The sequence below is a fragment of the Saccopteryx bilineata genome, chromosome 1 (genome assembly GCF_036850765.1).
Source record: "Saccopteryx bilineata isolate mSacBil1 chromosome 1, mSacBil1_pri_phased_curated, whole genome shotgun sequence".
Classification (NCBI taxonomy): Eukaryota; Metazoa; Chordata; class Mammalia; order Chiroptera; family Emballonuridae; genus Saccopteryx; species Saccopteryx bilineata.
In genome coordinates, this window is record NC_089490.1 from 216391637 (window position 1) to 216417391 (window position 25755).

At 50.7% G+C, this 25755-nt stretch overlaps 1 protein-coding gene across 6 annotated transcripts in view; it reads left to right on the forward strand.

Annotated features, from left to right (window-relative positions):
* The first annotated feature begins 1272 nt into the window (after window positions 1-1272).
* GPR137B (G protein-coupled receptor 137B) overlaps window positions 1273-25755 on the forward strand; it is a 74357-nt gene continuing 49874 nt past the window's right edge. For 4 of the 6 annotated variants that reach the window (XM_066235762.1, XM_066235750.1, XM_066235772.1 and 1 more), the window contains exons 1-3: window positions 1274-1987; window positions 16561-16610; window positions 23713-23935. In XM_066235762.1, the coding sequence (XP_066091859.1) occupies window positions 1619-1987; window positions 16561-16610; window positions 23713-23935 (642 nt within the window). In that variant the 5' untranslated portion in view covers window positions 1274-1618. Of the gene's footprint in view, window positions 1988-16560; window positions 16611-23712; window positions 23936-25755 lie in introns of all 6 variants that reach the window. The other 2 variants (XM_066235746.1, XM_066235778.1) reach the window with 2 other exon arrangements.

The window sequence follows — 25755 nt, forward strand, 5'->3', positions numbered from 1 at the left end:
TCAAAGGAATGTAAATGCATGAGTGACAAGGTCAGATTTATTTTTTAGAGAGAGCATTCCAGATACTCTGTGCAGAATGGATTGAGGGGAACAAGATCGGGAATGGAGAGACCAATTCCATATTTTCTCTTCAAATAGTGATAGGGAGAGAGGGAAATGGTAGAGGAACTAGAAGAGGAACTTGACACCAAAGGCACACTTTGCCCTGATGATGCACCTGAAACACACTGAGAGGAAAAGCAGGGCTGGGTTCAGGCTCTGAGGGGTCCCTAAAGGGAAAAGACCACACAGTTAGTTAGGAAGTTGACTACTGGCATACCTTCTTTTATTGAGCTTTGCTTAATCCAACTTCACAGGTTTTATATTTTTATAATCTGAAGGTAAGACCCTCCAGCCGCAAAAAGATTGGCGGCTGGTCTGAGACCGAACCCTTTTTATTGCGGTGGTCTGAGACCAAACCCGCATTATCTTCAAGGTCGGCCTGTATTAATTTAAGATATTAAATCACAAGAAATTACTGCAGCCTTGAAGAATGCGGTCCCTTTCTTCTATTTACCAGAACTGCTCGCCTAGAAATGCCTCCGGAGGCAGCTCCGCGTCCCCTCCTCGTGCAGAGCGCTCTACATCACAGGCACCCCCAGGATAAGGCCTTGGGGCGTAAATTTAGACAATTTCACCGTCTGGGCGGGTTGGGTTGTAATGGGAGGCAGGACCGGTGATCGGTGCCACTTCCCTCGGAAGTCCTGAGGCTGCGGTCGCTGACGCCGTGCGCTCCTGGGGCACCCACTGCACAGCGGGGAGGTGAGGGACTAGAGGTGCGAGGCGCAGCGTCCCCCGGCGCGCACTGTGTGCTGGAGCGCACTGCGTGGGGCGCGCGGTGCGGGCCGCCACCGGGACCACTCTTTTCTTCCGAGTTCACAAACTTGACCTCAAAAACACAAACCCTGTCTTTAGCATTTCTGGTTTTAGAAATAAACACCATCCAAGCATAAGCCACAAAGTCGTAAAGTTTTATTTTTAAAAGAATAAGAGACTTGTAAAATTTGTTGCTTTTGAAGTAAAATAATTAACTTATGTAAAACAACATTAATTATACGAAAGCGCGAGGCGTGGAATTCTGTGCCCGAGGGGAAGGCTGTCTTGGAGACTTCTGGAGCGGGGAGAGCGGTACCTGGGGCTTCGGGGCACGCGGGGCGGGAACACAAGGGCAAGCGATGCGGCACCTGGCGGCGCGCGAGGCGGAAACACGCAGTGCGGGAGGCGGGGCGCGGCATGTGGGGGCGCGCGGGTGGAGACGCGCTTCTTGGGGACGACGGGTGCTCCAGGCGAGGGTGCCGGGCGCTCTAGTGGGCGCACCGAGCTGGACGTGGGGCGCGCCGTGCGCAGCACGCGCGAGGCGGGAGCGCGCAGTGCGTGCGGGGGCGCGCGGAGCGGGGGTGCGGCGTCGCCAATCCCAGACCAAGGGCGCCGCGTAAATCATGTGGTACCGGGAGGAAGTCGGCTTGTCGTCTTTCCTCCCGCAGCGATCCCGGGTGAAGCTATGCGCGGAGAGCCCCGCGGGGGCGGCCAGCACCGATGAGACCAGAGGCCCCGGCAGCGCCGCAGCGCCTCTGGCCCAATGGCGCCTCCGCACTGGGACCCCCTCCGAAACGACTCGCTGCCGCCCACGCTGACCCCCGCCGTGCCCCCATACGTGAAGCTCGGCCTCACTAGCGTCTATACTGCGTTCTACTCGCTCCTCTTCGTGTTCATCTACTTGCAGCTCTGGCGGGTGTTGCGCTATGGCCACAAGCGGCTCAGCTACCAGAGCGTCTTCCTCTTCCTTTGCCTCTTCTGGGCCTCCCTGCGGACGGTCCTCTTCTCCTTCTACTTCAGGGACTTCGTGGCAGCCAACGCACTCAGTCCCTTCGTCTTCTGGCTGCTCTACTGCTTCCCTGTGTGCCTGCAATTCTTCACCCTCACACTGATGAATTTGTATTTCACGCAGGTGAGTTGGACGGGCAGCAGGCACCCGGAGAGGGCTCGCCTGGCAGGTGGCCCCGCGCAGCGCTTGGGGCGGAGGCGATGGCGGTGCGAGGCCGGTCGCGGAATCCTGGTAATAAGAGTGAGGGAAAATGGCACTGATTCTGGGGTCTTGTGAGCCTGTCCTACCCCGTCTGCAGGCATTTCTCTCAGGTAATGCCTTGCCATCCCCAGAAGAGGTGGAGGACAGTGAGGCTTGGAGGCCACCTGTGAGTTTCTGCCCGCCCAACACGATCCAGTGACTATGGGGCCTCCTCTGCGCCGGGCGCGCGGCATCTTCCTGCTCCGGTCAGGATAGGTACTGACGGCACGTGTGCCCACTGGGAGACTTGAACCGTAGGACCCTTAACCTCTCCCCCTAGTCTGGAAAGGTCATCCATCGCACGTTTGAACGAGACTGACTTTTTTGAGTGGTGTCAGGTGGGACTGTCGTTATTGGGGTGAGACGTTTGGAACCTCCCGCCGCCGCGGAGCCCCACTGAGGTACAATTTACTAACTCACCAGGAGTGCTAAAGAGTTGTTCTGGGTGACACCCAGCTCCCTGAATTGCTGCAGCAGGGGTCAGGCCCCAAGCACAAGCCTAATGGTTATTGGGGCACTTTTACAGGAATCATTTTATGGGGAGTACTGTTAATAAGCCAATGGGGGAACATGCATTAATAAAAATAGAGTAATTATAAAGTACTTTGCAAATACTGTGGTAAACACTTCTGATTCGCGTTAGCTTTCCAAGCATTAGAATATCCGTTTTTATTAGGTGTTTGCCCGAGAGTAAGGTATCAAGCATATCACCTGCTGATGGTAATTTAAGAGCTGTCTCATGGGCAGAGGCTTGGTGCAGGCAGGCATTCCATTTCTTTTAACAGAGCCTATTTCTCTAGAGAAAATGTCATCGATTGTGAAAAAGGATCGATTGCCCTGGAGTAGTGGGAGCCGCTAACTAAAAATTCTTGTGACTAAAAAATAGCATGGGTACTGTTTAGTAGAATGGATCCACACTAAAGCGTTCTTATTAGTCACATGTATCAGCATATTTTCCAGGCCTCAAATAATGTGTATTATCTTTCCAAATAACTACTTTTGAGCCTAAAGACCTGTTCAGGCAACCAGCTGCTCTACAGAGACTCCAGCCTTTTAATTGGATGAAAAGAGGTGGTTCTAGCATGACACAGGTAACAGGTGGGCTGATGTTACTTCAAGAACTGTAACAGCACTCATATTGCACATTGAGCTCTTTATCTGTGTCCCTTTGTGAGGCTGCCATGGCTCTGGTAGTCACATGCAAATTCCACTGGATTGGGACAGGCTGTATGTTTTTTTGTGTTTTGTGTTTTTTTTGTTTGTTTGGTTTTTTTTGTTTTGTTTTGTTTTTTTTTTTGCACCATCTGCTGGTTGGCTAGTAAATGCTGAGCTCGGTAAGAGTGACCAGGCAGTGACCAGGCTACTCACTCCCAGGGGCCCCAAACCACAGCCCTGCCTTCTCTATGTCTCTAGGACTTTTGTTCTGTCTCCAGGGTTACTGGCAGAAGGAGGTGGTACTGAAGTGTTGGCATCTTGGAAGCTGCCAGGGCAAAGCCATTCCCTGGTTTTTTGACAAAACTCATATTCTGGGGAGTCACAAAGGGGCCGCCCTTTGGCTCCAAACTCTTGACACCTCTGTGTCCACCCCCCACCCCACCCTAGCACCTGATCTTAGACTATAATAGGTTTCTACCACTGGGATTGCTAGGGGAGCTTAGGCATTACTGCTGCTGGGGCCCCCTCTCGGAGCAAGTCAGTCAGATTTGGGAGGGAAGGGGGAGCAGCCACCTATTACAAAGCGGGTATTATGTGGTAGGCACAGTTCTAAATGGTGTGTCTTATTTATCATCATTCACAACAACCCTATGAAGAAATTATTGACAATGTCCCCACTTTATAGAGGGTTAAATGACTTGCTCAAGGTCAGAGTTAATACACAATTGGATCTGTGGTCACCCGAGTCTGTGATATCTGAGCATGAGGGTTATTCCTTACGTTACAGTATTTGAAATCTCTTACTATAGAAAACAGTTTTTCCTCTAATGTAGTACCTGGTTCTTCAGGAGCCTACCACTGGGGTGAGGATACAAAGTATACACATGACAGAGTTTGGTAGTAACTCCAAGTATTCCCAGGGGGTCAGCCAAGTTTTGGGAGACCTGCTTCTTCTAGCATTGTGTTGATGTGCCTCTTTGATGGAGTTTCAAGTGGGGCAAGAACCTGAGACCTGAATGTGAGGTGGTGACCATCAAGCCGTACAGTGGAGGCTTCTGTGCAGGGGCAGCCCCTGGGCGAGCAGGTCTGTCTGCAGAGCTGGTTGAAGGAGGTGGGTCATGATGTGCGTGGGCTCGGTGCCACCCAGGCAGCGTGTCCCCTGCTGTTTCTAGAATCACCGGTCTGGGCCTCAGGCTCTGGTTCCTGAGGTTGGTTAAATAGAGCTGGCTCAGCCTCTTTGTGCAGCCTTGTCTTGAGTCCTGTGACAGATTCTTGCCTTGTGGAGTTGTTGGAGGAAGGAAAGGAGAAGTGAGCCCTCCAACTGTCAGTGGTGTGACTGACGGACCCTAACATAGGCACTGGGGCCACACCACACTGTAGAGGGTGACCAGCAACCACAGGCAGTGTTGTGGGGATGCCGGGGGACATGGTAGTGTTGGAGCTTACCATAGGGCCTGGGTTAGGGCATGCCAGGGAAGGCCTGTGGCTCAGGAGGCAGACTTGGGAGCGGAAGGAGTAAGGGACCTTGTGCACAGAGCTGGGTTCAAATCCCAGCCTGGCTCCCAGGGTGGCTCCATGGCCAGTACCCACCTTCCTCACCAGGAAAATGGCAACTGTGGTGCTCATGCCGGGCGAGGAGCAGGTGAAGGGGAAACTTTATGCTGTGTCCTCTTCTCCTCCTCCGGGTCAGGCTGCCCCTTCCCCATCTGATGGCGGGAACTCAGGCTCCAGCACTGCATTGCAGTCCTGAGAGCCCTGCCTCTGCGCTCCGCCTTCACCAACCACTGTGTCATCAAAACGACTTACTGCCAAGCTGCCGCTTATGTTTGTGACATGGCAGTGATGCTAGCCTTCCCCTGGGGAGAGTGGGGAGGGGTCAGCCCTTCCCAGTGCAGTCCCTGAAACCGTGAGTGAACAGATAGGGAGACCAGCAATCAGCCTGAGGGCCTGGGGAAGTCCAGTGAGTTGGTCAAGGCCACCAGCCAGGCGGGCAGAGCCAGGCCGGGGCTGGCACCTTCCTGGCCACAACATACCCAACTTGAACTGCCAACCTAAGGTGACCAAGTATCATGAAGGTCCTCATCCCTGCTGACTGGGAACTGAGTGGCAGCTGACCGTCTGCACTGCTGCCCTCTTTCCCCCCACAGGAGAGGGGTGAGCAGTCTCGCTGTGGCTCATTCAGCAAGGATGTCTGCTGCACACCTGTTGTGCACTGGCCCAGGAGCTGTGATGGGGACTCTCTAGGCCTCTTGGTGATTACGAAGAAACACATGAGCCTCACCAGTCCTCGAGCGCTTGACTTTGAAGCTGGGACACCATGGTCACACAGGGGAAGGAATAGGCTCCTTCTTGCCTCTGTGCCACACCATGGCCTCCTGGCCAGGACACTGACCCCTTATGGTCATTCAGTGGGTTCACATTCACTAGAGCTATGTGTACAGGGTGTGGCAAAAGTAGGCTTACGGTTGTCTGTATCGAAAATAATGCAATAATTAGTAAATACTAATACGAGGATGAACTCTTGTTTCACATATTCACAACTAGAAACCTACTTTTGCCCCACCCTGTACACATGTGCCTATATACATACCTCAGTGTGTGTACCTGTGTGCATGCTTCTGTGTGCGTATGTACCTGTGAGCACCTGTGTGCTTACCTCTGTGCGTATGTACCTGTGTGTGTACCTGTGTGCATGCCTCTGTGTGCGTATGTACCTGTGAGCACCTGTGTGCATGCCTCTGTGTGCGTATGTACCTGTGAGCACCTGTGTGCTTACCTCTGTGTGCGTATGTACCTGTGTGCATGCCTCTGTGTGCGTATGTACCTGTGAACACTTGTGTGTGTTCCTGTGTGACTATGTATGTGACTACACCTGTGTGATTTCTGTGTGCATGCCTATGCATGTGCCTCTGTGAGCACTGTGTACACGTGTGTATGAGTGTACACACATGGGACCCAAAGTTTTTTCTTAATTGGCATTCAGTCTGCCACCAACCACTAGCATGCCCAGGAAGTAGCTTCCCAGTTTTACTTCTAATTCTAAAGCCTTCTGGCTTACAGCCGACCTTCCCCAGACCTCTCCTCGGAGCACCAGCTTCTCTCTGCCCCACTGTTGCTGCTGCAGTGCCTGGGGGTCCCCTGCAAGCCTAAGGTGACCAAATACCATAAATGCCATCAGTGAGGTCATAGTTAGGCTCTTGGAGACAGTTAGACTTTCACTGTGTAACTGAAATCCATCCACTGACCACAAGGCCTTGATTTCTCACCAGCTGGCACTGCCCGTGTCGCCCTTGGGCAGGAGCACCACCTGCTCTGGCCCTGCACACCCTGGTACCTGCTGGGTTTTGCTCCCTGGACTTCCCTACTATCTGGGACTAGCGGGAGGCAGGGACAGAGCCCTTTCCCCCTGTGCTAAGGATGATTTAGTTCCTTGAGGGGTTTGCCGTGGTCGTTGGCAGAGGCATGTCCCTACCAGGGCACTGTGCTGTGTCCTCAAGGGCACAACCAAGGCTGCCAGTCCCAGGAGGGGATCATCCGGAGGTGAGAGATGGGCTGACCAGAGGACGTGACAAAATGGGGCCCTGGCGTCGTCCCGATCATGCTATGGTTGCAGGTTCAATCCCTAGTAAGGGCACATGCAAGAATTAGCTGATGAATGCATAAATAAGTGAAAAAACAAATCAATGTGTTTTTTTTCTCTCTCTCTGAAATCAATTACTGTATTTTTTGCTCCTCCGTAAGATGCACTTTCTTTTCCCCAAAAGTGGAGGGGAAAATGCCCTTGCGTCTTATTAAGCAAAAAATACAGTATTTTATTAAATATTTTAACCATTTGGTTCAGAATTTTTTTTTTTTCTCCTTAAAACCCTAGGTGTGTCTTATGGTCAGGTGCATCTTATGGAGCAAAAAATACGGTAATATGTCTTTAAAAATTTTGTAATTGAAGGCTACTTCTTTAAAACATCACTAAGGTTCTTAGGTTTTTGGAAACAATATTTGATAGGATTCTCCAGAGCAGCTTTATCAGCTCCTGGTTCCCTTGTCCAGTGAGAGGAACAGTCTTCCTGGTTGTGGGGCTGCTTTTGCCCTGAAGGTGGGCTTTCTCGGGGCAGGAGTCGCTAGGCAGACAGACCAGACCGCCTGCACACAGGCGTCATGGAGGTCTGCGAAGGCTGTAAATTTTTTACTTTGTACATATCCTGTAACTAAAGTTTGAGGACAGAGAAAGTTTGCTGGTTTCTCTGGACAGTGGGTTGATTTCCCCAAATGTGGGCGCATGGGGCTTCCAGAAAGGACTTTTGGTTGGAGTTGCATCAGGATTACAGGCCTGGGGAGCCACATATGGTCTCTGGTGCATATTTTTGTAACAGCTCTTTTAAAACATGGAAAATGTTTTAAAGACCACAGTCGGTACAAAAACAGGCTGCAGGCTGGACTTGGTCCTCCAGACAAGATTAGGACAAACCAGCATTTGTCTTAGGCTGCCCCCACTTTGCTCTGTGATTTTTTTTCTGGGACAAGTTAGAAACAGGCTTTGGTGCCTAGTGTCGTGGTTAGAGTGTCATTCACTCAGTGAATGCATCTGATCTGTCACCTGCCTACAGGCATTTGGGGTCAGAGACAGTAAGTTGAGATTTCTGCCCTGACGGGCCACTGGCTGTTGGGAAGGGCAGATGTGAGCAGAAACAAGAGTGCTATGGGCCACATGTCCCCCACAGCACACACAAGGAACCTCTCCCCTGCCTGCCAGGGGCCTGGACGTCTTGATGGCGTCAGTGCCCCCTCACCCCCAGTGGCAGACAAACTTGCAAAGCTCTGCAGCCAGCAGAACACTGGGTTAATGTCCACACATGATGAAACTAGTTCCTGGGCAGCACCCCCCCCCCCATACTTGCTCTCCCTGCTTCCCATACCTCAGAGTGCCAGAGGTCATGTGCCAGTCAGGTGATGTGATGGCTCCTTTGTCACACATGCCCTGAGGCAGAATGTGAGTCCCAGTGGGGCGCCCTACAGTGCTGTCCCCATGAGGTCCCGGTCCTCCTGCTTTCACAGAGTAACAGGTTTCCACTGGATATAGAGGTTTGTTTCACTCACTCTACAAGCCTGTTTTTTTCAATTGCAGTGAAATGCATATAATGTGGAATTAACCTTTTAATACGTACAACTTATTGGCATTTAGTATATTCACATTATTGTGTAACTACCACCTCTGTTTAGTTCCAGAATATTTTCATCACCCTTAAAAATAAACCCTGCCCCCCCCCAGCACGCATTCCTCACTCCCCCTCACCCCAGCTCCTGGTAAGGACCAAGCTGCTTGTCTCCATGCATTTATTAATTCTGGGTGTTCCACGTCAAAGGAGTCATATAGCACAGGACCTTGTGATTATCTTCTCTCACTTAGCATATTGTCTTGAGGTCCATCCAGGTTGTTGTGTATGTCATCCTTTTCAAGGCAGAATAACATTTCAGTGTCATGTAAACCACAGGGTATTGACCTGTCCAGCCCTTGTGACATTCAGGTTGCTTCATCACATGCTTCTGAGTGCCTGCCATTCTCTAGGTGCTGTGTAGACCAATTAAGGTCAGATATGGTTCCTGCCTTCATGGAACTTAGCTTTGAGCAGGGAAAACAGTATGTAATGTGTCCATTGTGCCATTGGCCAGTGTTACTTAGTGACAGTCCTTATAGTGGTGACGAGAAGTGGGGATGTTCCTATTTGAAGGACCAGGACTTAATTCATCCCTTCATCCTGTGTGAATCTCTCTCTAAGGTGCATGTTTAAAAAAGAACCAGTGTCTGTTGATACTATTTAAATGTAAGTCAGGCTCCAGCCAGGGTATCTCACTCATCAGGTTAGAGCATCCTCCCAATATGCCAAGGTTGTAGGTTTGATCCCTGGTCAGGGCACAAACAAGAGTCAACCAAAGAATACATAAATAAGTGGAACAACGAATTGGTGTTTCTTTCACTCTCTCTCTCTCTCCCTTTCTCTAAATCAATAAATAGAAATTTAAAAATAAAATAAATATAAGTCAAATCCATTTGCTCTGGTTTGTTCACATGGCTTCCTGGGGCCCAGAGCAGCATTAGGGTGGGGGCTGCAGTGGCTGGGAGGGGGCTGTTGACCCCCATCCCCGCCCTTGGGGCTGTGCTGAGTGAGTGCAGCCCCCTCTCCCACAACAGCCAACCAACCTGCCTTTCACAGATTAGATGGCATGTGTGGTACACACCCAAGCCCCCTCTGCTTGGGGTGGAACATTCTCAGTTCCTCTCATTGTTTCTGATAGGATGTGGTTTGTCCCTTACCATCCTGGTCCCTATTTCCCAATGTCCTGCCCAGTGTCCCCAGTGAATTGGGGGCAGTTGCAGAGGCAGAACAGAGAGTAGTTCTGTAACCACTTGCTTCCTCTGGGGCAAATATGATGGCAATCCTCTCGGACAGGACACAAGGGATGTCCTCTAATACTCTCAGTCATCTTGTGCTGCCATAACGGGATATGGTAGCTGGGTATCTTCAGCAGCAGACATACATCCCTCAGTTCTGGAAGCTGGAAGTCTGAGGTGAGTGCAGCATGGCTGGGCTCTGGTGAGGCCTCTTCCTCTTTGCAGACGGCTGACTTCTCTTATCCTCACATGGGGAGTGGGGGAGACACTGCTCCTAGCAAGGGCAAGAGTTCTAGGAAACCTCAGATTTCTCCTCACTTTGGAGCCAGAAAGTTATTCTTTTGGGGAAAAGAAATGGAGACATGTTCAGTGCTTGCTAACTTTGCAGTTTTCACATAACTAACCACAGGGATCAGGGTGTGGTGCTGAGGTGACGCACTGCACAAGCCCTTCCTTAATGGAGCCTTCACGCCAGGCTGGCTGGTGACCCTCCAGCTAAGCCTCCTCAGCCTTGACAGCTTCTTCAAAGCTCATTTGGAACCATTGTGGCCGGGGCTCTAGCTCGTAAACTGACCTGCACTTGTGGCAGGAGCAGTTCAGAAACTAATGGACGATGATGGTATGTCGTGTGGCCATAGCCCTGTCCATTCAGAAAAGCGAGACGGGAGAACCTGCGTGAGTCTGGTCCACACTGTCAGTCCACCTGTCAAAGGGATGGCAGGGGCAGGACTGTGCCTGTGTGACCTGGCTGTCCCTGGGCCACTGGCCCACTTAGGAGTGAGGCTGCAGCTGTGTCTGCCAGACCTCATGGTGATGACGCAGGCTGCCCTCTGGGAGGGGCTTCCTGGCATAAGGTTTCTGAAGTAGAAGCAGCTTTGCGAATAAGGTACTAACTGAGGTCCAGAGGTGAGAGAGTTCTTCAGAAATGCAGGTTCATGGCCATCTGGCCAGATGTGCCCCCAAATTGAGATGCTCAGGTGACAACATGGATAAAAGCAGGGAAACTGAGGCCAGGGGTCTGTGCTGTTAGGTTGACTTTGGGAGCCTCAGGAGTGAGGGGCACTTTCCCTGTCCCCTTGCCTCTCACAGGCTTAATGGTGCAGACCTAGCCCCAGGTGGCCCAGCTGGTAGGGCACTGATGAACAGATGCTTTTGGGAGCCCGTGGAGGGTGGAGGAGAGAGGGGGCCTGGAAATAGGAGGGGAGCCCACAGAAAGGGAAGAAGGTGGGGGAGATGGCCTCACTGTGGGCCTCTGACCCTCTGCTGTTTACTGAAAGCATGGAGAGTTGGGCTGACCAGGTGAGATGAGCTCCCACCTCATGGGTCTCCCGGTCTGACTGGGGGTGAGACACACACACAAGCATACGCATGTACATGCACACTCCCACCCACATGCCAGAGGGGGCTCTTCAGGCGTGGATCAGCTGGACAGGACAGTGCTGGTCTCTGGAGGGCTGGAGAAGCTGAGGCTACCCCAGGGACACTGGGCTTCACAGAGCCCCAGAGGAGGGACAGTGTCATTGCTGGTCTGAGGCCACTGATGAGGAATTGTGCTTACGTACCGGTGGCTCTGTATTACACGGGTCAGCGTGAAGCCAGGAAGTGAGCAGGACTTGTCCCATGAACCATGTGCTTGCCAGGTTCAAACACAGGAGGTGACATGGTGAAGACCTGACCTGGGAACCCAGTCACCTCCCTGGGTCCTGTCACCCCTGGACACAGAGCACATGTGGCTTTAGGAGGCTGCCACCCAAGTCCTGGGGACCATATGGGCTTCTGTGGCGCTAAGAACACGGATGGTCTTGCCCTGGCCAGATGCTCAGTAGGTAGAGCATTGTCCCTATATGCAGAGGTTGCTGATTCAATCCCCAGTTGGGACATGTACAGAAATAGATTGATGTTTCTGTCCCTCCACACATACCCCTTCCTCTCTCTAAAATAAATCAATACATTTTTTTAAAAAGAGCAGACAGCCTGCGTACAGAGAGTGGACCTGGCTTGTTGTACACGGAGTTTACACGTGGGTCTCAGATGAAAACCAGTCAGCTGACAAATGACTGTCACTGGGACACCAGGCTTTGGGTTTGCATAACTTACGCAATCTGTCAGGAAGTGAGCAGTACATGGGAGCAAATATCAAACATGTCAGTGGTGCCTAATTTTTTGAATATGGAGATTCCTTTTACAGTGAAGAAAGGGTCTGTGGTCACAGTTTAGCAGTTGTACACTTAGAATCACAGTTTGAGAACATATACAGGGCGACTGGCAGCAGCAGGTAGGCAGTGTCTGCACATCCTAATTCACCTCACCCTCACAGAAAACCACGAGGTGGGTACTGTTACTCACTTCACTGCACAGATGAGGGGCCTGAGGCACAGAGGTCAGGCTCCAAAGTCACACAGCTGGTCACTGGCGGAGTCAGGACCCAAAGCCAGGTGAGCAAGTTCCAGAGTCCACACTCTTACTATCTCTAGATGTCCCTAGCCGTGGGTGGAAACAGCTGAGGCTTGTGCATGATGGGACACCAGGCCACAGTGAGCATGTGTGACCAAGAACTCTGTTTCATTGTCCACATGTGGCAAACACATCACAATGGGTGAGCAAACAAGTTGCAGAAGGGCATGGAAGCTGTGCAAGATGGGACTCCATGTTTGTGACACATGCACATATAGTGAGAGTGTAAGCCTGCCTGGTAGAAGACACCAAGTTTAGGTACTGGTGACCTGGGCAGAGGAGGCAGCATTAGACCCTCAGAGAGGCTTGCTGGGAGTTTGATGGTGCCCGTAGTGGTGTTACAGGCTGACTGAGCTGCATGGTGGGTACATGAGTATCTGCCATGTTATTTCTGTATGAACTTGACATATTTTATGATCAAGTTTAAAGCAGCCATACATTTGTAACATTTCAAATGAATTTACATACATAATTTTAAAATTGTGTGTGTGAAAGAGAATAGTTTCTTTTTTCTTATGTTGCCCAGTAGTCTCCCTTTTGTTACTAATTTCAGTGAAATGCTCTGTACTTCACTTGATTGCTTTTTCCCCATCTTCTTACGCCCTCCCCTTTGGCAACCATCAGTGTGTTCTCTGTATCTGTTCTGGTCAATTTCTGTAATTTTTAGATTCCTCATCTGAGTAAAATCATATGGTATTTGTCTTTCTTTCTGACTTATTTAATTTAGCCCAGTACCCTCTAGGTCAGGGGTCCCCAAACTTTTTACACAGGGGGCCAGTTCACTGTCCCTCAGACCATTGGAGGGCCAGACTATAAAAAAACTATGAACAAATCCTTATGCACTCCACACATATCTTATTTTAAAGTAAGAAAACAAAATGGGAACAAATACAATATTTAAAATAAAGAACAAGTAAATTTAAATCAACAAGCTGACCAGTATTTCAATGGGAACTATGCTCCTGTCACTGACCATCAATGAAAGAGGTGCCCCTTCCAGAAGTGCAGCGGGGCCGGATAAATGGCCTCAGGGGGCCGCATGTGGCCCGCGGGCCGTAGTTTGGGGACTCCTGCTCTAGGTCCATCTGTGTTGTCACAAATAGCAAGATGTCATTTTTTATTTTTCAGTGGCTAAGTAATGCTCCATTGTGTATATATATGATATCTTCACCCATTCTCCTGTCAATGGACACCTGGGTTGTTCCATATCTTGGCTGTTGTAAGTAACATGCTGGGCTCTTTGGACTTAGTCTGTGCTTGGTGCAGTTTCAGACCCGTCTGTTGTTCCCAGGGTCTCCCAGGGGCCTCAGCCCATAAGCTGAACCATGGCAGAGAGGGTCAAGCGTCCGGCTTTGGAGTTCAGAGCCTGTTAAGGAGGAAAGATTGTGAAGTGCCTAAGGGGACAGCACTTGAGGGAGCGGTGACCCAGGAGTGGGGACACAGACACGGGTCGCATTTTGTTGGGATGTTTGTAAAGCAAAGTGGCTACACAGAAGTCTTGAATAAAATCCATGTGTGCATGCACAGAGCTTCACTTAGTTATCACAGACACTGCTTATAGGAACAGAGAGGTTACTTTTGTTAGTTTTCTGAAGGCACAGGAACACTGTCACCCCTCCAAGAATACTGTGGGCTCTCTTGTTGGAAGCAGCCAATGGGACCTTAGGGAAAATGGCTGTGAGACAGCGGGTGCTGGCTCAAGTCAGTAGGAGAGAAACAAGTAGGCAGCAAGCAGTTCCAGGGTGGGTGACATCCAAGGACTGTGATTTATTAGGGGAGGGTACAGAGGTCCCCATCTGCTTCTGGATCTTTCTGCTCAAATACGTCACAAACTGATCCCTGAACCTCCTGCGTCATCTGAAAGGCGGTGTGAAGGGCCTGGGGTCACTGAGGGCTCTGAGTGGGCCCGGCCTGCAGAGGAGGGAGCAGAGAGGGAACCAGCGGGCCCTGCAGCCTCACCTCAGGCCTGCCTGGAGCTCAGACCTGAACAAAATCTTGGAAAAGTCACCCAGCTGTCCTCTCATTGGTATTAGCTCTAGGTAGCGCTTCTGAAGCAGGAGGGATTTGTGGTCTGGGGAAAATGCTTTCTTTCCATGAGGTGATGGGAGTTTCCCATGGAAGCTGCTGCTTTTCCCTGCAGTCATCTTCAGTCTGCTTCCTGTCCAGTCCTCTGTCCCTTCACCACCATGGGGGACCCTGGAAAATCCCTGGTGTTTGCACAGAAAGCAGATGTGGAAGTGAAGGGGGGGGGGGGGAGCGAGGAGCCTGGACCCTCCTGTACTCACAATGGGTTCCTCATCACAGTTCCCTAAGAAGCAACTGGGCCTCTCCCTTCACACCAGGGTTCCAGCCCCACCTCACCACCCCAGAGTGGGCGGTCCCCTCTTTCCTGCCTCAGTTTCCCGCTTGTCTGCCTTCCCCGCAAGGCCTCTCCACCACACCCTTGCCCCTGCCTCACTCTCTGCACTGCCGTTCTCCTCCGCACACTGAGGTCTCACTGATCTTAAAAACAAGGCCCAGTGCCCTTGGAGAACCATTCGTTTTGCAAACTTGTTTTCAGAGAGCAGCTGATGTTCTAGAACTGACTACCCACTTCCTCCTGCCTGCAGCCCACTGTGGACCCTCCTCTCCTCCAGACCTCCCCAGGAAGACCAGTGCCCAGCTCCCCAGGCTCATACCTGGATGTCCCGATTGTCCCCTACCCAGGCCCCTCTCTGCTGGAGTCTCTGGGGCATGCCCACCTCCTCCTTTCCCTTCTCTCTCCTCCTCTGCACGAGCGAGACATAGCCACACTCCATCCAGTTCCCCATGTACCTGTGCCCTGTTCACCATCACTGACATTCACCCCCAGAAGAAATCTGGTGGTCTCCGCAGTCAATCTCTAGCCCAAGCCCAGCCCCACCCCCACCCCCATCACATTCTGTCTTTGATTTGCCCAAACGTGCTCATTTGTTACCTTTCCCTTCCCTCCTGTCCCACCCTTCCCGTGTCTTAAAGCCTGATTCCTAATCCTGTTAACTCCACTGAGCTTCTGTTGGCTCTCTGACCCCGGCGGTACCCACTCTCACCTGACTTCAGGCTGCTCCTTCAGCTGGCCCTGCACCCAGCATCTGTGCTGCAGGCACTACCCCCCCCCCCCAGCTTGGCGGCTTCTCTCCACCCACCTCCTCTTCTCACCTCCCCTCACTTCCAAATACCTGTTCACTCTCCCCACATTTTATGACAACAATGTTAACACCTTTTCACACCTCCCCTCACCTCCAAACATCTCCTCACACCTCCAAAGACCTCCCCACAGCTCCTCACACCACCCCACACCTCTCCTTAACTTCGAAATACTTCACACCTCCCCTCACTTCCAAACACCTCTCCTCACCTCCAGACACCTCACACTGCCGCCCCATGCCACATTACACCTCCTCATATCTCCACTAACTTCCAAACACCTCCCCATACCTCCCTTCACTTCAAACACCTCTCCTCACCTCCAGACACCTCCCCTCACCTCCCCAGATCTCCTCAGAACACCTCATGCCTTCACTTTCCTCAGACTACTGGTATGCTATGTCTGGTTGTGAGTTTCTTGAGGTCAGGGACCAGCTTTTTCTTATTTTCACAATTCTTGGATGCAAATTTAGTGATTTTCAGTTGAACCATGGCGAACACCACTAATCAGAATGTGGGAACATTTGAATTTTCATCTGGCTTCATGTGTTCCTCAGGCCCTCTCCGGTTCTGTGGACCTGGTTTGGCACCGAGCAGGCAGAGCCAGGGCAGACTACTAGACTGGAGGAGCTGGGCAGCCCGATAAGTGATCCCAGGTCTTAGCCCAGGAATTTAGCTCCGGTTCTGGGCCCTAATCAGTCTTTTTTGTTGTTGGGGGGGGGGGGTAGGTGAAGGGAGAGAGATGAGAAGCATCAATTCATAGTTCCAACACTTTGGTTGTTTATTGATTGCTTCTCATATGTGCCTTGACCAGGGGTGGGGCTTTAGCTGAGCCAGTGACCCCTCCCTCAAGCCAGCGACCTTGGGCTCAGGCCAGTGAGCCTGACATCTTGGGGCTGCACATGACTTCATTCAGTCCACCTAAAATGGAACATGTGGATGGGGCAGGGCTGGGCTGCAGAAGTCAGGGAACATCTCCTTTTGTTTGTAAAGGAGAGTGGGGGGGAGGGGCTGCACTTCCATGGGGCCGTGTCACCTGCATGTGGGCTCAAATACAAATCTCAGTGTAGATGACCAGTAAAACTTACCTTTTTAAAATTTATTTTGCTGTTTTAATCATTTAAAATACCTTTATTTTAAAGCTGTAGGCACCACCTAAAAAGCATTTAGCTTAGCGAACATTCTCACCCAGCAGACATCGGCACCTGGGAAGACGGAGGGGATTCTGAGCAGTGATTCAGTTCTCAGTGTCAGCTTATTGTGTCCCCAACCCACCATGTTTCTGTCATTGCAGGTGATTTTCAAAGCCAAGTCAAAATATTCTCCAGAGTTACTCAAATACCGGTAAGTACGGGTGTTTTCCTGAGAAAAAAGGTGAAAAGGGGCTGCGAGAGCCGCCTGACAGCCACAGGGCTTTCTGGGTCTCACAGCATGTCTGCCTGGGATAGGAGCAAGGGTCCCTGGGCTCTTCACCAGAGAGAAAGGAGAGGGGGCTAAACCCGCAGCCCACAGCCCCGAGCCTGTGGGAGACGCTGGGAGTGCAGGCCTCAGCAGAAAGCAGTGGGTCCCGATGCTGTGGCCAGGTGTCCCCTCCTGTCCCTCCCTGTCCCCTTCCCACCCTCTAGCAGTGCGGCAGTGGTGGAGCCTGTCCCCCGTGTTCTACCTGGTCCCCTTGTGTATTCACCACCTGCCAGTAGGCTGTGTTCCCTAGAGCTCCAGGGCACAAGTACAGCTGCCATAACTCCCTCCATGTTCAGCAAATTGGTTTTGACCATTAAATATTCACCTGGGCAGAGAAGTAGGCTGAGTCCTAGGGAGGTAAACACTGTGACAATGAAGATATCCTCAATAGCAGAAAAACTCACAGAATCAGGCCAAGTGCTGTCCATGATTGGTGGGCACAAGGGCAGTCTGTGCTGGGGACCATGGGAGTCACTGAAATGTGGTGGCAGAAGTGAGGCCCATGCTGGGATGAAGAGGAGAGGCTCGCATCCAGAGGGAAGGCCTCATTTATGTGCAGAGGGGGCCTCTTTCCGAGGGTGCAGAGAGCTCTGTGACCCCCAGCGAAGAAGCAGCAGCTGACAGAGGTCAGACTTGGGCAGGGGGAGGGAGACCAAGTGTCCAGAGACATGAGGTGGGTGCATTAGGGTGTCCTGATGACCCTGTCCAAGAGACCTGCACACAAGAGCAAACATTTCTGGAAGGGTGACTTTGGCTGATTACCTTCTTGAACGAAAATGGGAATTTCATTATTTTATTACTTTAAAAATATGCAAATATGTATACATATTTTATTTAAATATATCTTAACTTTATAAAGACTTTTTAGTTAAAATTCTGAAGGTGTATATTTTAATCCCCATTTTATATCCAAAGAAACTGAAGTTCAGAAAGTTATGTAACAGTATCAGCCAAGATCCAAACAAGGAAACTTCGTGGTGCCATATTGTTTTCCTCCTGACCTGGGCATCTCCCTTTACTGCTTTTTGGTTCCTGTTTCCATCAGACTGTTCCGCTGGGACTCCATAGGCTGAGACTCTCGTCCCAAGGAGGGAGTTTAAAGTAGCAAGTCCAAGTAGACAGTCCCTCCTGTCTCTAAGTATCCTTTCCTTTGCCCTCTAGCCCCTGACCTGGCCAGCTGGAGGGGGTTGGAAGGCTAGGAACAGACAGTGAGTGAAGATGGGGGTGGGGAAAGAATGTTCTGATTGGATTGTGGGGCTGACCTTATCTTGGGAATGCTTGATGGAGGCTGGGTAACTAGGTGAGAGAGCTTCTGAAAGTGAACCGTGAAAGTGTGGTCAAACAGGAAGACTTTTAAACATTTTCAACCCTTACACCTGGGGATGGGGTCTTTCAGGTGAGACAACATGGTGGGAGGGAACCAAAGTACAGACAGGCTTGCTGGTGGGTGTGAAGGCTTTTATTGGGAGAGGGTTTGCAAAGTTGAAGGGAGAAATACACCTGGAATCAGATGTTAGAGGTGAGATGTTTGGGCCAAGAAGGGTGTCTTGAAGCCAGGAGGCTAAGTTTTCAATGGGAGAAGCCTGTTAACTCAGATCTGATCATTTAGTCACCAGGTGTAAAAAAAATCCTGGGCCCTGGCCTGTTGGCTTAGTAGTAGAGCATCCGCCCAATGTGTGTGGAAGTCCCAGGTTCGATTCCCGGCCAGGGCACACAGGAGAAGTGACCATCTCCTTCTCTACCCATCTCCCATCTCTCTCCTTCTCTCTCTCTCTCTCTCTCTCTCTCTCTTTCCTCCTTGCCCCTCTCTCCCTCATTCCTCCTCCCACAGCTATGGCTCGAATGATTCGAGCAAGTTAGCCCCATGGCCTCCCCTCGGGTGTCAGCAACAGAGCAACACCCGAGATGGGCAGAGCATCACCCCAGAGTGGGCTTGCTGGGTAAATCCGGCTGGGGGGCATGCAGGAGTCTGTCTCTCTGCCTCCCCACCTCCCCCTTAATAATTAAAAAAAAAAATTCTGAAAGTTCTCAGGTTTCTGCACATCTGTGGTTTCCTGTAACTCCTGCTTCTCTCTCGGGCCAGATTCCAGTGCAGCATGTCAGGCCACGATTGATCCCTTGAGAAACTTTGGCATGTCAGCTTCTAAATGGATCACAAGCCATGAGTCTCAAACTGGTTGAAACTCCCCGCCCAGCCTACCTTCTCACAGATATCCACCAGGTCTGAGGTTTGGGGAGTTGCTGCCTGTTTGATTCAGTTTTTCTGTTTCTTGGTCTATGTTTGTTTTAAACAAGAATATGTTGATTTTATTGTTGCAACTGTTTTTCCTCCATCTTTGATTAAAAAAAATAATAAAAAATATAATGAACCAGGCTTTGCTTTTCCTTTTCTGTGAGAACTCAAAGGATTTATTAATACTATCCTCTCATATTAGGAGGCAGCAAAGTACTGTCAGGTTGACCCACGTCTGGTATTCCTGTCGTGATGCCTGAGGGTAACCGGGCAGGGCTATGGGCTGCCCAGGACTTGCCCGGCTCTGCTATTGAGAAACTATGTGAGTGTGTTATGAGTGTGATTAAAGAAGATCTTTCCATTTAGGAATCTGGAAATTATGGTGGAATTTGTGCTGTTGAGAAAACTGGAGTAGGAGCATGAGGAGCGAAGCGTGGACATGGTCTGAGGGGACTCTGGGCAGGCTGTTGGAATGTGGGTCTGGACCTAGGATAGAGGCACTGGTTGAGATGGCTTTTATAACCTGGTACAGAAACTGTCACTGGCATGACCAGGTGGTAGCACAGTGGATAGAGTGTTGGACTGGGATTTAGAAGACCCAGGTTCAAAACCCTGTGCTCGCTGGCTTGAGCACAGGCTTATCCAACTTGAGCGTAGGGTTGCTGGCTTGAGTGTGGGGTTGCTGGCTTGAGCGAGGGGTCACTGGCTTGAGCATGGGGTCATAAACATGACCCTATGGTTGCTGGCTTGAGCCCAAAGATTGCTGGCTTGAGGCCAAGGTCGCTGGCTTGAGCAAGGGGTCACTTGCTCTGCTGTAGCCCTACAGTCAAGGCACATATGAGAAAGCAATCAATGAAGAACTAAGGTGTCGCAATGAAGAATTGATGCTTCTCATCTCTTTCTCTTCCTGTCTCTGTCACTATCTGTCCCTCTCTCTCTGTCTCTCTCTCTCTGTCTCTGTCACAAAAAAAAGAAGAAGGAGAAGAAGAAAGAAGAAAGAAGAAAGAAGAAGAGATGAGAAGAAAAGAAAGAAGAAGTCACTGAAGGAAGAGGATGTGTAGGGAAGAGCCCAGACTGTGTTCATCACTTCGTCACTTTGAGGAAAGAGGAAGAGGAAGCAAGGCTGCAAGGACAGCCTCAGATGGGGAGGAGGGGCACTCAGAGAGATTGGGGAGATGGCGCCCCGAGTTACACCTTTTGGGCTTGGGGTCTGAGAGAGAGGTCAGCAGAGGGCCTGTGGACCCCTGTGGAGAAAGTAATTGTCTAGAATTTGCTGTTGATGGAAGGAGGACCTCTGCAGGGTGAGGACAGAGAGGACAAAACCAGAGATGTGGGACCCCTGAATCCTCCAGCAGTCCTTTGAGGAGGAAAGGATTGTCTGCGTTTCACAAGTGAGGACGCACAGCCAAGTGGCTGAGATCTCACTGCATGTCCCACACCGTCTTCTCTGGCACACCAGGCGGATGATGGGAAGGGGGTGCTGGATGGCTGAGTTACCACGTGTGACAGTCTGCTCTGGGAAGGGCACAGGGTCCAGTTGAGCAGTGTGCAGCCACCTGCTGGGTACGGGTTACACCCAGCCTCCTGGCCCGTCACCCTCTCTGCACTTCCCCTGTGTCGCAGAGGCCATATACTGCTTTCATCACAGGAAAAGGGGAATAAGAATTTCTCTCTGCTGCCGAGTTTAAAACCACACCCGCGGGAGCCATCTGGGAAAGTGAGGTATGTGGAGGGCAGAGGGTGCTTTCAGAGGCTGCCAGTGCTGTGTACATGGGGGTGTCACACCATCCAGGGCCCATGTGCATCCCAAAGGCACAGCAGATAATAAAAAGAGGGCTTTCAAGAAACCAGAAAGCAGAATTTTGGTGATTCCAAAAAGACCCTCCCTTGGTCTCTTTCCCTATGCCCCCGACTTCTCCATCTGTGAGAACATGGTTGAGGACAAATAACAAATGTAATAATTCCACGAGCCACAAATTGTGCCGACTGCCTCACGCATCCTCTGCCCGGCCCTCGCAGCAGCCCCACGTGGGTGGCACCGACCCCCTACTGAGTGTCTGTACAGAAGGAAGTGGAGGTGCCCAAGAGTTCACATCCCCTGACTGACCAACCCCCTTCCTGAAGGCACACGCAGGGCTTATGGGAGGTTGCAGGAAAAGAGGAAACATCCCCGTGTCAGATGTACAGTATTTCGCCTGGCAGGAGGACCCTGATCTTAGCGATGGGAAGTGGGAAGCAGCATCCTGGACCTGATGGCTAGGGCAGGAGTCCTGTGTACCAGCTTGCCATTTTGGCACTGTGGACACAGTGGAGGTGGGGGCACCCTTCCTGAGCTCAGTCTGCTCAGGGAAATGGTGACACCCAGAGCTGAACAGCTATGCCCTGTGTACTTTGTAATGGGACCGCAGTGGGCTGTACAGAGGCCTGTTGTCTGGGAAGAGCTTTGGGAGGTGGTGCAGGCAGTCCATGCAGAGGGACCAGCAAGGACCATGACAGTTGGTGAGAGAGTGAGATGGATTAGAAGGGCCTTAACCAAGTGATGACTTTAGTAATGACTTCATATTTAGTTTTCAAAATAATCTGTTGCTGATTGAAAAGCTTTCATGTCATAACTACAGTTGAAGCTGATCTCTAAGATGGCTGGGCCTGCCTGTCCCACCCCATGGCACAGCCCCACAGGTGGTGGGTGGCTCAGCCCTTGGCTCCCCTACTGCTCTTACCTCCTTTAGGGGTACCACCTGTCCAGGTCCCATCGGCTATGCTCCCTCTTCAGCTCTGGGGTCATTGTCTCTTGTCTGAAGTACCTTCATCCTGTCCAGGCTCCATTGTTCCTTTGCTTATCTACTTGTGGGCCCTCAGCCCTCTCAGTTCCTCTCCCACCCTGGCTGCCCCCTGCAGGCTAGCCCAGACCCGGTGTGGTCTCTGGCATTTCTGACTTTGTACAGATCATACCCTTCTCTCTCTCCCATGCGCTTTATCCACCCCTCCCGGATCTGCCCAGTCACCCTGGGCTGCTGGGGCTCAGACCACTTCTCCATCTTGTTACCTCTACACCAGCCCAGGGCTGTGAAGGGAGCACCTCCATTCTCTGTCTCCACCTTGAAAGACGCAATTGCTCCAGTTCTGGCTATTTCCCCAAAAAGGGACAGTCTCACAGCAGCTGGGATTTAGTGTTTGCAGGGAAGAAGAGGACTGCCCCGGTTAGAGACCCATCGTCCTGCGCCTGGTTCAGGTGCATGTGTTCACTTGGACTCGTTCCTCCCTCTTCCCCCGCCTTCATCCTCTCAAACGTATCTATGGAGCTCCTGCTGGTGCTATGTGGACAGAGGGGTGATGGAAAGAGCCAATGTCTCCATCCTCCTGGAGCTCACCATCTAGATAGGTGTGTGGTCAGACCGTGTCCACGTGCTTTAGTACCAGCTGTGAGCAGTCTGTGAAGTTCAAGTGCAGAGACCAGGAAGGCAGATGTCAGAGAGACCTGGTGATGTGCTGTGTGTGCATGGAAGGGGTGCAGGAGTCAGGAGAGGCTTCTGGGAAGAAGTAATATTTGAGCTACAGCCTGAAGGATTAGGAGTGAGGTTGGCAAAGTTCCTATAATAGGATAACGGGTTTTGACAATGACCGGTAGGTGAGAGACTTTGCCCATGTATAGTAAATTATTAATTGCAAAACATAAAATCCCATTAAAGTTAGCTGAGGTATGTAAGAGGTTATTAGATGACCCTGACACTTGAGCAGAAGGTAAAACTGCAGCTGCACCCCTCTCTCTCTGTATCCCACCCTCCTCCTTCATCACATGGGCCCCTTTCAGTCCTGTGGTGTCTGTAGCTGGGACTAGAGTCAGGTTTTTGTGTCCTGGTCTGTGTTAGCTTTGAAATCACATCACTGTCAGGCTTCAAAAGCACTTCTAGTTAATTTTTTCTGCTTTTGGACTTGCAAGCATTCAACAGAAACCAGTCTGGTTTGGAGTCCAGCAAGCTTGACTGCTATTGGTGTGTCTGCTGGATGATGGCTACCCAAAGGAAACATGATGAATATACAGGCTGCTGAATGCCTTTTTAGGAAATCTGAGAAATCTTCATGCAGACCGTTAGGAAGTATGTGGCTCTGAGAAACTATAAATTCGAAGTGGTCAGTGACCAGGACAGCATGCAGCCTTGGGCAAGGTGTGGCAGCTTTTCCATCCCGCATCCTGTAGTAAGGGTCCCCAGGTACAAGTGAGCACCACCTACCCAACTTCTACTTCATCAGTGACTTTGTTTGGGTGAAACCCATTATAAACATGTCAATTCTCAAAGACAACCTGTACGGTAGGTGTTATTTCGTGTGTTTTCAGTTGATGAGACTGTGTGGCTTGTGCAGGTTAATTTTGCTCAAGTTCCCAGATTGCAGGCTAGGGAGCATATTCATTGAAACCAGCCCCTACGCCAAGCCCATGCTCTGTGCTCAGGGTGAGTCCTGTATGCAGTAAGCAAACGTTCACATCTCCTTCAGTCTTCACACCACTTGGGAACCAGGAAGTGAGGCTGTCAGAGCTGCAGTACTTTTCTGATGGCACAGCTTGTAGTCAGTCTGTCACCTGAGTCCTGGACAGTCCCACTCCCAAAGCCCATCTCTGAAATGTTTGCTAACTTTGGCACATGCCGCTTCTAGCAGTTCACCAAAACATACCAGTTTTCTTCTGGGTTGACCCAGAATAAGCAACCACCATGCAGGTCTTAGTGCCTTACGCTGTGCCTGTCGCCCTTCCAGGCTACCACTATACCTGGCCTCACTCATCATCAGTCTCATTTTCCTGTTGGTGAATCTAACCTGTGCAGTGCTGGTGAAGACAGGGAGCTGGGAGCGGAAGGCCATTGTGTCCGTGCGCGTGGCCATCAATGACACGCTTTTTGTGCTGTGTGCCATCTCGCTCTCCATCTGCCTCTACAAAATCTCCAAGATGTCCTTGGCCAACATTTACTTGGAGTCCAAGGTAAGGGGGAAATGTGGCCAAGAGCCTTCTGTTCAGCTTGTTCTAAAAATAGTTTCCTGGTTTGCAGACAGACTCAACAAACATCTTCTACACCTGACCTGCAAATGATTAGCCACACACACCTGGTGGCCGAAATGTAGAGGTATATAAGTCACTGAACTTTGTACACAAGAAATTTTCTGTTTCAGTGTGCCAGTGTGCAGAATTCCTGATTACAGATATGATGGTTTCACCTCTATTTTATAGGATGAGTGGGGTAGATTATGCTAAAAATGTTACTAAAAATACACACCTATGTTCACTGCATTTCAGGCACTTTTCTGAGCACTCACAGGTGTAAGCTCTCAATTGTGGAAGTCCGTCTTATCTCCACTTTATAGATAAGGGAACTGAGGCACAGAGGTCACTGGGCTACCCCAGGCATGCAGCTACTAGATGCAGAGCCCAGAGTCGGTTTTGGCAGTCACTGAAGGATCTGTCCTCTTCCCCTGGGCTGCACTGCTATAGCCTTGGGTGCAGGCTCCCCCAATTGATGGCGCCTAGGAGGGAGGTCTCCTTAGTGGTGGGAACTGCCCTGCAGTTCAAGGTGCTTTCCTTGTCGTTGGCTGTTCAGGGATGGAGCCGGGCCAGCCCTTGGCTTGCTCTCTCGTTCACTGCGATGCCTTACACCCAGAATATTTTCTCCTTTCCTTTCCCACTGTCACATACAGGAACTAATATGCTGCGTGGGCTGTGGTGCTGAGTGCTCGACCAGCCTGACCCCAGTTCTTCCTCCATCCACAAACCTAGCGGAGTATGGAGGGCAGGGAGCAGATGCTGGGCGCTTGCTGGCTCTGGGATCTCAGCCCTGGGTCACTCAGCCTCTGGCCTTGGTTCTCTCTAGTGGTTTCTGTGGCCCCTCTGCTCCTAGAATTCCGTGGCTGCATGTCCTGGGGTGTACCTCTGTCTGCCTCCTCTGCTGTGGGGCCCATCTGGCTGTGAGACACTCTGTCTCCCACTTTTGTGTCTCCCACAGTTTTGAGTCTTCAGTGGTTGCTAGATTCAAACCTGTGCCTTTAACTTCGTAATATAATATAAAGCCTTAATCAGAGCATCCTGTGAATTGGTAGAATTCTTATAAAATCCTGAAAGTTAGTGCAGTAGACTAGTTTTTCATCTATAAAATTTTGATGAATTTCAAATTTGATTTTGCTTTAACTTTCTGTCATTCACATTGTCTCCCACATAGAGAGTCTAAGGTGTTTAAAACAGAATTGTGGTTTAGAGGAGGGTTTAGTTTTAAATTGTCACACACCACTGAGGTCACTCCCGTGGCAAAGAAACTAAGTGCACCTGGCAGAATTAAATACCGTGGATGTAGTTAATGATTTCCAAATGCAAAATCCAAACATGAGTTTCAGTTTTCTTGTTAACTATCTGTTTCTAGCTAGGGGTCCTTTAACTGACTGTGGAAATTGCACTTCACAGTTTGGTCATGAATCATGGCTCTCCCCCAAACTCCAAGCCCACAGTCATGTTGGACCTTTGTCCTCCCAACCTGGAAGACTCTGGTTTTGAGAAAGCGCTCATTGCCCAGAGCCACTATCACGAGCACAGCTCTGTCCTGGCCCCTGGCCAGAGGCTGGGCACTGGGCTCCCAGGTCAAGAAGGTCCTCTTGGAGCTGCCCGTAGCACTTAGAGATTTAACAAAAAAGCCGTCTGACTTTCTTACGAGCGTGGGCCTCAGGTAAATGGCCCATGTTTAACCTGTTAAGGGTACTTTTGAATCAGCTCCCAGGCTTTAAAGCGTCTGTGTACATATCATTTGAAATTTTTGGAAG